The following is a 14,862-nucleotide window of genomic DNA, read 5'->3' on the forward strand; positions in this document are numbered from 1 at the left end:
CAAACATATACATTCATACATACATATATACATACACAACTCACAAAACATAAAGATGTGTAAAAACAAGGTATTCACATGCATTCATACAAAATAACTGCAAAAGTCACAGAAAGTAATCTCAACTTGCAAGAGACATTAGAGTAAAAGGACATGAGATCCATTCACCAATGATGGTCCATTTGAATGCCAAGGACCAGTTCTCACACCCCTTTCTTTCTCTCTTCCTTTCTTGTACAACAGACAACTATTCCATCATCGCAAACAGGCAAATTAACAGAGAATTCCAATCAAATGGAAGATTTGTAATTTCCCTCTTTGTATAGCTGTTCCAAGTAATGGGTCATTCGATGGAGAATGAACCATACGGAACTAGAAAGGACTCTCACCATTCGGCTAAAATTGTAGGCAGCCATTGGGAAACTGGCCCACAGGGTGAAAAACACCAGCCTGGAGTTGTCCTGAGCCTGCATCTTATGAAATGAAAAGAATTTAAACCAAGAGTCAGCAACCAGTAATAAACCAAAACCAGTTTTTCATGAGATGTTTTTCACTTACATTTACAAGATGTACATGAGACGAAGTTCTCTAAGAAATTGTCCAAATCAAACAACTTGCAAAGGAACACAATTTAAGTTCCGGTTTTTGGTCGTGGATCCTCCTTCCAACCTTTGCTGAGTAGATCATAGTTGATTGATGCAAGCTGTGATAGATTCTAATCACCAAAGACAAAAAAAGGTTCAGTATCAAGTTAATGGAAAGTGCATAAAATATATATACTAGAATGGTTCTTCTTTGAAAGAATGCAAACTTCAGCTTATTTTGTTATTTTCACTAAGGCATCATACCAAATATTTGCAATGCAGATTTATGAGAAGCAGATTCATGTAAATAACAGTTCAACTTCATGGAACTTAAACAGATGTCAATGTAATATATATTAAAACAAGTCCAAAAATATTTGATTACCAAATTAAAATAATCCAAACCTGGCCCCTCCAAAAACAATCCAAACCAACAAATTAGAACAAGGTCGATTACCAAGTCAGCATGGCTCTTTCCATCCCCATGTTTCCATCCACATATAAATACTGGTGTCAGCTGCTTTTGCAGCAGAAGCCAGTTTCACAATTACATGCAAGATACTATTGGCAATTAGAGTGCTTGACCATATAGTAGGGCACTTTTAGTACCTAATTTTTCAAGAAACAATTTTGCAGAAAATGGTTGCAAGTTGCAACAGCATGCACAGTTTTTTTTTTTCGGTTAACTACAATTTAGGGTTTTGTTGTCATCAAAAAGACTGATTATTAAGGAAACTTTTACTATATAATTTTGAAGAAAAATTGAAATCTTCTTCCTCTTGATGACAAATGGAAAGCTAACAAGTTTATTTAGCTCAAGCATGTCAAAGATCCAGGAGAGCATACAGACACAACTGTTGATATCATTAATGGATAAAGACAGCATGAGCTTTTTGAACCTGTCATATATTTCTTGGTCAAATGAGTTTAGAAACACGTTAGTCCAAATCCACAACCTCAGAGCTAGTGTCCAAAACTTGGACCCAAACAATACTTGTGTGACCTGAACCCTTCTTATTTTGTTAGGCTAAGTCAATCAGATGGGTCAAGCAAACTACTGCCACCACTACATTAAGAGATCAAGACAACAAAACACAACACACTAGCAAAATAATATTTAAGACATTGACCAGCAATGTCTGTTGAATGTTAAATGTCAAAAGACTACGAGTAACATCTCAACCGAACCAATCATATTTAAAATGAAAATTCCAGAACAAAAGTTTTAATCTTTATCCCAGAGTGGCCAATTCTAGCACCTCACAAATAAATGTATTTACTGCTCAAAATTAGAACAGAAAATGATACCGCTAGCTACTAGCATCTTGTATGATTCTAGGGAAAGATTAAATAGGCAGCCAGACTGGACCATAAGTATGGTACCACTCGAACCCCAGAGAGAGAGAGAGAGAGAGAGAGAGAGAGAGAGAGAGAAGGAAATGATGCATGCCAATAGTAGGCAAAACATAAAGGCAGGATGCAGTGGCAACGAGGAGTCGGAGAAGAGCAAGAGAAAAAATATGGGGCGGCAGTGGAAGTAGAGAGAGAAATAGAGAGAGAAGGAAATTATAAAAAAAAAAACTTGTCAATAGCTGTCTGGTAAGCCCAATATGGTGTATGCATTGAGCTCTAAAAGGAGCTTCTTAATATGTGTCCAGGTTATAAAAGAAAATAAGAAACTGCAGAAGCTTTCAGAATCGTTCACTAGACCCCAAAGCATTAAGATGATCAAATCTTCTTCTAGTGCCCCCCCCTCCCCCCCACCTCTTTTTACGCTGCTCCCTTAGATCAACACTTTGGGGGGATTTCATCAATCAAGTGTTCATTCTTAGTGTAGCTTTTCAATGGATGTTACTTCTGTCAAATATATATTTATCTGCATCTTCTATGTCTTAGTTCCTCTGCTGCAGCTGGATAATGATGTATGATTTAGCTGATTATCACAGATCTTTTGAACAAATCTATATAATTGCTTTCTTCACCTGTTTTCCACTACCTATTTTACTTGTAACACCACAGAAAGGAATCAACACCAGAAGAAATTAATATGATTGTGCTAATTACCTTGAAAGAGAAGTTACTAAATGAATAATTGACGGATGTACTGGAATCAAACTCAGCAAGACCTCCACACTCATCACCCTGTTTGTCATTATTTACAAAAAAAAATATCAATGTCCATTGTAACAAAAAGACATTAAATAATCAATAACAAAAATGATTTTGGAAAATGGCAGTAGAAAGATTTTTAGTGTACAAAAAATGACGAAACCATTATTTTCATGAACAAAATCATCAGTTCAAAAAATAAAACCACAATCACACTTGCATACCAGTTCATCATGGGGGTTGCTTAAGCAACTACTGTTTCCACTTATGCTTCCATTATCACTAGAATCTTCAAATTCACTGGTTTCATATATCTGTTCGTCTGATGGATTCCAAGAAAAACGGCTAGTGAAGTAGCTGGTATCAAGGGCATTATCCGATGAAGGAACAAATGCAGCCTGCAAAAGTGGCAGCATTAGTACACTTAATTTTAAGTATCCGATACAGCAAATAGTATGATTGTAATTGACATCACCTTCTGCCTTGCAAGTGTGTCCCAATTTATATCTTTGAAAAACACATGTTGCTTGACCTGGAAATTTTGATTTAGAATATAAGTCTATGGACCTCACCATACATTATCAGACATGCAGCCATAATTGCAGTAATTATATAAAGTCAAGTTAACGTACTTCTGATGCACCATTGGCTCCAAGTCTTTGATGAGGATCTTCAGTCAATAAGCTGCAAGGAGTTGACAACAATAGAAAATCAAACACTATGTCAGAACCGTGTGCAACAATCATCTCGAGGACCTTCAAATGAATTAACAAACTACTAAAGGACTTTGATAGCTGTGCAAATATTGCTTGACATGAGCATGCAAGAGAGCAAGCAATTAAACAGTTAATAGTCTACATCTTGTATATGTTTATATTACAGTGCAACTATTTTAGAAGAAAAATAGAAATAAGCCGAATTCTGCAGTGAGATAAGACCTAAAAAAAACTAGTTGCAGCAACCATTTTAGAAGAAAGAAAGTGACACAAGTGATCTGATCAAATATCATATCAACAACAAATAGTGATTTTCACTAGGCAAGACCTTGTCATAAGGATTTGTGGCAGGTAAAGAAAGAAAAGGATTCATATCAGATTTTACAACAACCAACAGTTTAACAATTAACATGAGAAAAAGGTTTCTGTCTAATGCAGAGACATGATGTTAAAACAAACAAGATTGCAGGCTAGAAAACAGCAAACAACTTTTCACTGAGAAACAGGACCAGGGTCACCTGAGCAGAATGCGGAGCAGAGTCCAACAGTACAGCAAGTATTAGGAAAATTTAGGAAGGGATAGGAAAATTGATTTCTGTCTAAGTTCCCAGTAGAAGGCCCCCAAGTAACATGTAGAAATTCAACCTAATCAAATTAATAAAGTTTATCTAAAGGGGCTATTCAATCGTAGTTCCCTATTTACTGGATCCAATTAAAACGATTTGGTAAACATTGAATACGTAAAAAGCATAACACTTACATAAAGTCAATTACTATAGAAACAAGGCAGGAAAACAAAGAATCTGCAACTACATGACTCCAGTTCACCTGGACTTATAAGCATCACAGAACCATAGAGCTTCAGACCCTCCACCAGTTTATGAAATTTAGTACAAGAATAAATGACAATGCAAGATTTCCTGCTAAAATTTTGGCAATCTATGCAATGAAAGGTCTATCAATAATATACACGATAATCATTAATATCATAACAGAAATTGCAAACAGACTTCAAAAAATCAGAAATTTCTATCCCCTGAGTTATTCAAAGAAGTGGAAGACATTAATAATAAAAGAGCATACCAAGTACATAAGGCTCTCACCAATAGAGGGTCTGGGAAGGGCCAATATATATAGTCGTCCCTTTAAATATTTAAAAAAGACTATTTCCACGACTCAAACCTTGGTTTCCCAGATCGCAAAGGAGCAACCTAACCATTGTACCAAGTCCCGCCATCAAGTAGAAGACATTAATCATGAACAATTTTAATGATGACAAATAACATTGAGATTTCAAGCTATATTAAGTGTTAAGCTTTATTATGTACATTATTTCAAGCTATATTATGATGTCAAACAATGATCAAATCACTATCCTTCATCACTAGAATACACTCGGGAAAACTACAAATTAAGTCCCCGAGCATTAACTTAAGAAGCATTGTGTCCTAGGTATGGTAGGTGCATGTGAAGTCAGGGAACAAACCTAAATGAAATAAATAATTATAAACATTAAGTTTCAAAAAACTTCCATATAATCAAGAAGAACAATTTCTGCAGGAAAGTCAACTACAATTTTGCTTAATCCAATTCACAAGGTATATATAACAGCATGCTTCTCTAAAGTGCAGAATAGGTTATCTCTTACTTGTCAATAAGATCTTGGGCCTCAAAACTCATCTCTTCATGTACTTGCGGCCAAGGTATTTTACGATTCAGAATATTGTCAAAAATTTTCTACAAGCATAAACAACCAACAAAGAGAAATTGGTAACTCTCATTTAGGGAAAAAATAATGAAGAAACAAGGCGTTAACATATTCAATTCAGTATATACTCAAATAAGTGTAACCTCGATTTTCAAGATGCAGAAGAAAATTCTACATCCATAATTTGTTAGGAGACCTAATAGTCTTAAAATGTTTATTAATTAGACTCAAAGAAGCTTATCTCCTATCACATCTGAGCCACAATAAGGCTACAAAGTATGTGGTTTTAAAAGAACCTGTGGATGTTCTGCATTGAAGGGTGGAATTCCAACAATGAGTTCAAAGAGAATGACACCAACTGACCACCAATCTGCACTTGCACCTGCAGACAAAATAATAATAATAATAATAATAATAATAATAATATTATTATTATTATTATTATTATTAATGTGATCAGAAACAATCAAATAGTATAAATTTCACCAAGAATTGCATAGGTTATACAAACCATGCCCTGTTCCCAGAAGAATCTCCGGTGCTAAATAATCAGGTGTACCAACAGCAGACCGTTTCTTCCTACATTCTCGCTGATTCAATTGCTCAGATGCAGATACCTGGGGTTCATCTTCTCCATATAATGATGTCCCACTAACAGCAGGACCAGATAAATCATCCGTACTGTTAATGAGACCAACCTTGGAAAGACCAAAGTCAGTCAGCTGTGAAGACAAAAACAGATTAGAATAATGAGAACAATAACAAACAAAATGAAGTTTAGAGTGTTAAAGCTAAATGTGATTAAAAGAGACAGATCCCAACATTAAAATTACTGAGATAGCAATGTTCATGCATTCGTATCCATGTATGTATGTGTGTATGTAGAGTGAGGGATAAGTATGATGAAAACCTCCATGGAATATTGGATAATTTAGATACATAATCCAAATACAGACACATGGTAATGTATACCATATATGCATGCTTAATTCAATTTAACTAAATAAAAAGACTGCCAGATATGCATGCAAAAGTAGCATGCCTCAAAACTTGCTGTCCTCATCTAGAATGCCAGATATGCATATAACTACATATGCATGTATTGCATACATTTATGTCATTATAGATAAAAATGGCCCATGCTAGTATTATCATGTTTTCTTTGTTCAGTTTAATTGCTTTACAAACCATAGTATATGTTAATATCACAGCCATCAGAGTCAAGGTACATTGATAGGTACAATTATCTAAAAATAGCAATCAAACTACTGAACACATGCATTAATAAACTCAAAAACAATTACGTGATTTTGCATTGATTTTGTCACTTGCACTACCACCTATGTGCCTAGCCTAACCACTGTACTTGGTAGGTCTGCTACCTATTGTTGCCTAGGCTATTTATCAACCATGCATCAAATCTGTGTGACATAGATATGATAATGTTGACAACTAAAGGTGGCAAAGAATAAGGTGGAAATGGGTCTCAATTGTTCAAATTTGTAGTTCATAATAGGATTGAAGGAAACTGCTTTTATATATGGAGAATAACATCATTTTTTGAGAACTAAGCAAAAGGAGTGATGGCCTCTGATAACCACATATAGAAGATTACATTGGCAGTAAAAGAATTGAATCTTCCGAGATGGCAGTGCAACCTTCAAGAATTTTCCCGATCTATAAGGCTCAACTCTTATCCTCCATTTATAAAATCTTGACTGAATCAACCATATTTGAGGTTTTAAATCGGCTAGACTGTCCTACATTGTCAGCAATGTGGATAACAGAAATCTGAATGTAATCCATCTATAGTTGATTGGTTTCAGCAGGTTGGTGGAAGCCATGGGAGAATTCCACCTACATATTACTTGCCAAACTATAACAGAACCTAGTACCAGAGTTTTTCATCAGTGGCAATGGTAGGAGGAAGACACTTCTAGATTCATTTCAGCTATATAACCTGGATCGTTATTAATGGTTTTCATAGACATGCAATGGATCTTGATGAGGGTCGAGATATTGAAATTTATTATGAGAAACCACATTCAAAAGCTAGCAAACCAATAATCTCGATATATCAGCAAAATTTAAGCAGTGAATATTGTTGAGCTCACATAATAAAGAGTTAGTACAGCCATTTGCAGTACGTTCACCAAGACAAGACAAGATGGGTCTGTTTTGTTGCCAATGCCTACTTCCATCTTGCTGTACAGCCGCAATAATGAAAAGTATGGATGGCTGGATATAAAATAGCTAAATGCAACTCTGTCAAACATTAAGTTGATTCTTATTTGAAGTACTTCAAGATCCAACTGGGTCAAGCTGGTAACATATTCACCTGCTGACCTAAGAACTTACACATATGGATCAGCGATACTTAAACCTGACATTTTGAACCATTCATAAAATCCATGGGAAAAGGTAATTCGAAAGGTTGCAGATTTAAACTTTCCAGTTGGCTACTTGTCTGGTTTTGAATATTCCAAATTGTTTGAAGCATAAGGTATATACTAGTTGAATCTGGAGAGCATATTTTTTCCTTCCATTCGATTATAATGATTCCTAATCTACAGTCAGTCATCCACTAATGACTGGATAGCTGTTCCTCGTGTTCTCTACCTTAAACTGCCTAACCATCTGTCATCAAAATGAACACAGGCCACCACCATTGCCACAATAGTCACCTTAGTAACCCCTCTATGCAAGCATGGCTTGCCTCAGCCACCAACCACCAAACAGGAGGCCCCGGCCAGCTACGACCTCTTGGCACATGTGCAACCATAGGTCAACCACAGATTGACCAGTGATCAAACACAAACCCATGGCCCAGAGAAAAAAAGGTTGGGTCATATTTAAAAAACTCATACGTTCAAACTTTAAAATATATTAGTCATCTGAGAAACCCTAAAGACATGCAAAGTATTTATCTTTAATACCTTGATATGACCATCATGAGCAATTAATAGATTGTCAGGCTTCAGATCACGATGCACCACACGCAAGGAATGCAGGTATTCCAATGCAAGGACCTGCAGATTTATACTCCAGTTGTAAAAGAATAGGCACAAAAATTTTTAAAAAATGAATGCAAGAAATAATTTCTCAAGGAGTACATACAACTTCTGCAATGTAAACACGAGCAACATCTTCATCCAAGCAACCCAAATTTCTTAGTAACGAGTACAAGTCTCCCCCATTCAAGTATTCCATCACAAGATATAAATTCTCCCGTGAAGTAAACGAATAAAAAAATCGAACCTTTCAGAAGGAGCATGCCAGTCAGAGAGAAGTCATAGAACATTAATTTTCAGATACATTAATTTCCGGATAGAAACTTTAAGAAAATCACTCACCACAAAAGGATTGCGAACCGTAATAAGAATGTCACGTTCAGCCAAAATACTCTCAACAGCATTTTTGCGGATCATATCTGCCTTTTTTAGAACCTGATAAAAAATCAATTAATTTCCACCCTAACATGCTAACAATATATATATATATATATATATATATATGTGTGTGTGTGTGTGTGTGTGTGTGTACGTACCTTTATTGCGAAGAGATCTCCTGTAGTTCTTTTCTTGGCCAAAAAAACCCGACCATATGCCCCTCGACTGATGGGCTTAATAATTTCAAAATCGTCTATAGATGTCCGATCCTTGGTGGTAGGGTGAACAGGACTTGCTCTCAAACTGCGAACTACATCATCCTCTTCATCCATTACAGAACTTGTTGCAACATCCTTTTCCATGTCAAGTGAAGTTACTGAATCACAAAGCTGCAAGTACTTCTCACTATAGGATGGCACATAGCAAAAAATGAAAAACAGTCATGATTATAAGAGGGGGGATTAAGAGGCTACAAAATGATCGATGGAAGTGAGAATATCTCCGGTGTAGATCATTTTTTTTTCTTGAAATGTATGAATGAATTATGAATTCTCAAGGAAAAAAGGACAAAAGTCAACAGTACTATGTACAATTGATTGATCTACCTACCGATGAAGCTTTTCTATACGTGTTCCAAACGTTTGAACTGTAAGTGCCTCAAGCTTCCGACGGTTCATAACTTCTTGTAGATCTTCCAAACATGAAACTAAATAATTCAAGGATCTTTCTTCATCCACTGGAGTATTTGCTATGCATCGAGCAATATCGGCAAGCTCAATCATCTGCACCATTTTAGAGAAAATAGAGTGCTCATGATGAATGGCATGATCATCAATAAACAACCTGTTAAGCTACAAAAAGTGCAGTTGGAGAATCCAAGAGAAGAATCATGCTTTTACAACTACAGTTTAATCTTTGGATGAATGACTTGGCATTGTTCAACTAGTGTCTAGCTCTGGGTTTTGTAGCAATCAATTTCACTGTTTGAAGTGACATTAGACAGACTGTCTTGTTTACACAAAAGTAACAATGACATCAACAACAGCACCCAAGAAAAAACGACGACGTCAACAACTATTCATAACAATTCTTTAATGATATCAGATCATACTTAATTCACAAAGCCCCGTATAAAAATTAAGTCTTTTGTTAAGATTAAAACATGCAAACATCAGTGATTTCAGAAAAATACTGCAACTAGTACATTACAGATAGAAGACCAGAAAGTAACTGCAATATATACTTTAACAGCAAAGAAAAAAAAGAAGCCTATACATCTAAATTAAGTGTCATTAGTATAATTATGTTCCACAAAAACTGCTAGTTACAAATTAGAAAAATCAAGAAATCATGCTTTTCCTAAAAACTGATAACCAGTATCATCAGATAAGTACATTGACACAAGTAGATAATGAAGTAACAAGATTGAACGTAATTAAAGGCACGACTTGCATGGATAAAGCCAAGAGAAAACAAATTCATAAAATGAAGCCCGATACAAGTATGCATGCAAGCCCAATACAAAAAGTGGAAATAATGTGAATATAGCATAATTGTACACACATTTGTATGAATGCAAGAATTAGATTCATAATACAAGTATGCATGCAAAAAAAAAAAATCCAAAGACCATAGATTCTGCCGAGTTAGTTTATTGTTAAAAAGAATTAAAGAATATCTACCAGTAAAAATGTTTAGAACAATAAGCTTATTGTGCTTAATTAGACAATAACCACCTGCGGAAGATCATCACTCTCAGAAACTACACTCTTCCCTGCCAAAAGCATGTCTATATGACTAGCCCTCGGTGTCATTAAAGGCGACCGAGGAGTCATGCTGCCTATTGATGAGGTAGCCACTCCTTGATCAGACTTTGGACCAAAACGAGTCTTGCAAGTCATCGATGGCAGATATTTTAGGTCATCTAAAAGAAGGGGATTCTCAGCCTCATGAAGACAGTCAAGCATATCACCCAAACCTCGCTGGGGCAAATCACATAATTTTGGAGAAGGAATATCAGATTCTTCAGTCACACTCGAATTAGATATCTTTGCAACATCTGGGCTGCCAGTTACATTAGGTAGATCTTTCTGTGTATAGGAATCAATCATCTTCTCTAGTGTCTCAGCTATTCGAAGGAGACGCTCATCAACACTTAAACCTTTTTGGTCACACCGATCCACGACAGCACAAACTTTTGAGTGTTCCTCCACAAACAAAGTAGGAACATACTCCTCACAGATACGACACATAATTGATCCTTCTTCAGAAATACTCTGCTGATCAGCCCAAAAGCCCCATGAATATTTGTGTTGATGCTTGGAAGAAACAGAAGGATGCACAGAGGCATCAACAGGGCTAGTTTGCTCAGCAAGATTAGAGGAAATCAAGTCTTCCTCTGAACTCTTTTGCAGGTGTAAGGAATCAACTTTCTCATTGAGTGATTCATCTATAAGGGGGCTAGATTTTTTTTGGTCCTTCGATGCAGGTGATGGTAGAGGCTTCCAAGAAGCCATGCATTCCCTTGTAGAAGGTGAATCATACTTTCCGATGTCAAGTTGTGAAAAATAGTCAACAGGCTTTATCTCCTGGCTTCGTTTCCATTTTAGATTATTTTGCTCTTGACTACGGGACTTTCTTGAAACAACTGCTTCAACAGAGTTCTCTTCAGCCTTGGTAGGTTTACGATCTTTCATTGATACTGACGATACCTCAGCTAAATGCATGACTTTAGATCTTGGATCCATGGCTATCTCATCCTCAGCAAACCCACTTTCCTTGTGAAACTGAAGTAATCTAGTGCATCTAGTAAGGATAAATAGCATGTGAGTATGGAGTTTTTTTAGCATTCCTGAAGAAAGTTCCTGGCGACGGTCATCCAAATCCTGAACTATACCTTCACACTGAAGCCAGAACTCCCCAGCTGTCATAACACAACAGCTCCGAGCAAGTATCAACAAATCTTCCAAAACTTCTTTCCAATCAGGATGGTTCTCTAGATTTTTTTCCATTATACTGACCAAATCACCAGCAAAAATAGCTAGATCTGAGTTCACCTCTTCCTTTGCTTTCTCAAATTTCACCTGAATAACTTTCAAGATTTCCTGTACAGAACAAGCAGTACAAAAAAAAAAACCAATCTTATCCAAAAATCACCAATCTTAAATGATTTTAAAATTCAGAAAGAAACTTATCGAAAGAAGTAATCACCTTCAAATTGAATATACTTCGAGGCTTCCAAAATGGAAATGGTCGTACTCCTTTGGAGCTTAGTTCATGTGAAAAACTCTTTACATCTCCAGGAAACTTCTTCCTGGGAGCACTGGTAGCCTGCATTATTTCTTTAAAGCGGGGAGATTCAGACTCCTTTGGAGTTTCACAAGCATCATATTGTGACTGTAAAAGCAACCAAATAAAGTTATTATTTGCAACTTAATAAAAAATATATTTAAGAGGTGATATGTGGCAAGATATGAATACCATTTGTGCACTAAATATAAAACGTAATTAATGTCTAACCTCTACCGCCGAAGCAAATGTAGCATTATTTTTTAATTTCTCAAATTTGTTCCATGATAAATTAACTTCACCTGCAAGGCAAAATTTACTATACATATTAGCAGTGTAGAAACTCGGTCCTCAAAACTAATATCACCATGTATTTTACTGGTTGCAGTGAAAATAATAAATGATCGATGACTTCTCAAACGAGCAAATTTAGCAGCATTCCTATAACTAAGCGATTGGCAGCTCTGAATCATTTTATATTAAAGCAAAGTGGCATTTAAAAAACAGCAAATGAAAATTCAACAAATTCCATAAAAAAACCAATCTCTGCACTTAACCCAGTGAGATAGGAAGCTTCTGTACCACAAGCAACAAAAGCATTGATAATTACATCCAATACTTAAAATGCTAAATGAAAAAAGTCACTAGAAAGTAAAACGAAAGTATACAACAAAATTTCACAAGGTTCGTAGGATCCAAAGCTAACGAAAGCTCATGAATGGAAGATAAAATCAAGCAACAACCAACTTCATAATCCCTTAAGACTCAATTCATAATCAAGAAAAAGAAATTTCTCCTAAACACCAATAATACAAGAAATCAATTTATAGAAGGAAACAAGAAAATGGTTTTACATGTCCAAATGTTCACAAATATGGTGCAAGAAAGGGGACAAGAGAACAGCAGTCCCTTCCCACCTCCCAACCTAGACAGTACACAGAAAACTGGTTGATTTTATATCTTCCGCTCTTTCTTTATTGGTTGTTTAACTACTTATTTTCGGAAGTGAAATACCTCCAAAATTTCATTAATATGATATGATTAGTGGAAAACACTACCACTAAGACATTGCAATATTGTAGGTACTTCATTCGTTATTTTCAACATAAAGCATCATGAAAAGTTCAACCACATCAAGGCCGGATTTTAGAGACACGGAATGAAATAGTTATGTATCTTCCAACAGGCCTGAGTTTTGTAATGTCAGTATTGTCAGAAGTAATCTGCATTCAGCCAAAAAGCAAGAATCATCATGAAGGTTTTGAAAACATGCATGTTTATGTAATAAGCCAAATGTTGGGTATGTCGTCAATTTATCAGGATGACCGCTATAAGTCCACCGGTTTATCTCCATTGTTCACATGATCAATAAATTCATCATAGCTGGCCTAAATCAAGATTAACCCCGAGAAAATTATCATCTCGACAAGAATATTAATGCCACATAGATGTATCCATCTGTACCACAGAAGCTTACCATTATTAATCTGCCACCCGAATGGAGTATCCGCGCTAGCCGTGGACCACTGCTTGGCACCACCACCACCACTACCACCACGATTAACCCAGGAGCTAGTAGACGACTCGGGGACCTTGTCTAGGGCCCTTCCATCCTTCTTTGCGCCGCTACTGCCAACACCACCACTCTTTCCTCTGGCCATCGAAGTCGACAAAGCCGATGATGAGGCAGTGCCGTTGGTGCCTCTAGACAAGTTGCTACTCCCGGAACCCGACATCCCATGCTCCACGCGCAGACCCTCCTGTGGCAACGGCCCGGATCTAGTCTTGATCCTGTTTAGGCCGAGTGAGGAGGCCAGGATCGGGGAGAGGGACGCCGCCGCTGGCCCGGCCCCGTCCTTGGCCGCCGCCGGCCCTTTCCGGAGCTTGGCGGGGGCGGAGAAAGATGCGGCGGGCGGAGGGGAGGGCTTGGGGGAGGGGGCATGTACAGCCTCCTTACCCTTGGAATCCTTCCCATCATTACCCTTCTTCTTCTGCTGCTGCTGCTGCAGGTGGTGCTTCTCGACGGCATCCTTGATGAGGGTATGACGGGGGGTGGAGGCGGCGGCGTCGTTGGACTTGGCCTTCTTCTTGTCGGATCTAGCTGTGGAGGGGGATCCGTCGGGGCTGGACGAGGAGTCCGACTTCTTGGAGGAGAAGAAGCGCCCCTTGAACACCATCTCTCCCTCTCCTCTTCTTCAAGAAACCGAGGGCTAGTCTCCTCCGCACTGAGGAGCGAAGCCGTGGATGGTCGGAACTCGGAAGCGCCAGTCGTGAGGGCGAGGGTGGCGCTTCGGACAAGTCTTGGGGATTACCTTTCGTTGGTGAGCGAGACAGCGACGAGCAAAAGTAGGAGAGAGTGCGGAGTGCGGAAAGAACGATACTCGGTGACCTCAGGATTAGGTTAGACTGCGCTTTTGGCTTGAGTGCAGACCTGGGTTTGACACGTGTCCAGGATTGGGTCCCATCATTGAAATTTGAATCTCGAACGTTTCATATCCTTTCGCGCAACGCTGGTAATAAAAAATTATTGTATTATAAATATATTATTATGTTTATATTATAATTTTCTATGGGTGATCGATTAATTTTGTTATCATTGGTATGATAATAGATTGTCCCTCCCCCTTCTTCTGTTTTGTGGAATGATGAAGGCATAGATAATTTTTCTGTCGATGAGGACACGAAATATATATAAAAATAGTGTACTATTTAAAAAAAAACAAAAAAAAAAACATTTTCTGATCTTCGATTATATATATATTTATATATATATATATGTATACATATATATGTCCTTCTCTGGCTAAAACCTTCTTGTTGGCCGCAGAATAAACTCAACGAGGGACACCCTGGTCCGCGTCAATGGCGAAGGGGACGTGCGGCAGCCCAGGATAGCTCTCACAGCGAATCGCAAGACAGCCTGAACTCGACGTTCCGAAACCAACCTCGTTCCACGCACGCCGCTGCCCTTGGTCCATAAAAGGCGGCGGCCTGCCTTCGTCGTCGACGTGACGCCCCCCCTTGTCGTCCCAAGCTGCGCGCCATGGCTGCCGCTAACCTCGTCCTCC

General features: G+C 37.7%; 1 protein-coding gene across 2 annotated transcripts; it reads right to left on the bottom strand.

The window, feature by feature from the left end:
- Positions 1-116: 116 nt before the first annotated feature.
- Positions 117-14,139, bottom strand: LOC103969330 (probable serine/threonine protein kinase IREH1). Of its 2 annotated transcripts, none has more exons than XM_009382831.3 (18): positions 13,272-14,139; positions 12,026-12,096; positions 11,717-11,902; positions 10,243-11,610; positions 9,116-9,288; positions 8,665-8,911; positions 8,471-8,563; positions 8,235-8,375; positions 8,054-8,146; positions 5,629-5,839; positions 5,414-5,499; positions 5,058-5,146; positions 3,326-3,377; positions 3,169-3,225; positions 2,918-3,091; positions 2,649-2,726; positions 559-715; positions 117-467 (listed from the first exon to the last, which is right to left on the bottom strand). In XM_009382831.3, the coding sequence occupies exons 1-17, from the start codon at positions 13,969-13,971 to the stop codon at positions 632-634; spliced, it is 3,903 nt and encodes a 1,300-aa protein (XP_009381106.2). In that variant the 5' UTR covers positions 13,972-14,139; the 3' UTR covers positions 117-467; positions 559-631. The 2 variants fall into 2 exon arrangements, with proteins under 2 accessions (XP_009381106.2, XP_009381105.2); XM_009382830.3 differs by having other exon boundaries at positions 117-473.
- Positions 14,140-14,862: the final 723 nt, after the last annotated feature.

The sequence above is a fragment of the Musa acuminata genome, chromosome BXJ1-10 (assembly GCF_036884655.1).
Source record: "Musa acuminata AAA Group cultivar baxijiao chromosome BXJ1-10, Cavendish_Baxijiao_AAA, whole genome shotgun sequence".
In the NCBI taxonomy this organism is placed as follows: domain Eukaryota; kingdom Viridiplantae; phylum Streptophyta; class Magnoliopsida; order Zingiberales; family Musaceae; genus Musa; species Musa acuminata.

What these genes read in the sequence shown, in the direction of transcription:
- LOC103969330 (XM_009382831.3), bottom strand. Translation starts at nt 13,971, where the DNA reads ATGGTGTTCAAGGGGCGCTTCTTCTCCTCCAAGAAGTCGGACTCCTCG. An exon ending in GAGATCTCTTCGCAATAAAG is followed by an intron (nt 8,564 to 8,664) that starts GTACGTACACAC and finishes ATTTTTTATCAG; the next exon opens with GTTCTAAAAAAGGCAGATAT. An exon ending in TTAGTAACTTCTCTTTCAAG is followed by an intron (nt 716 to 2,648) that starts GTAATTAGCACA and finishes TTTGGTGATTAG; the next exon opens with AATCTATCACAGCTTGCATC.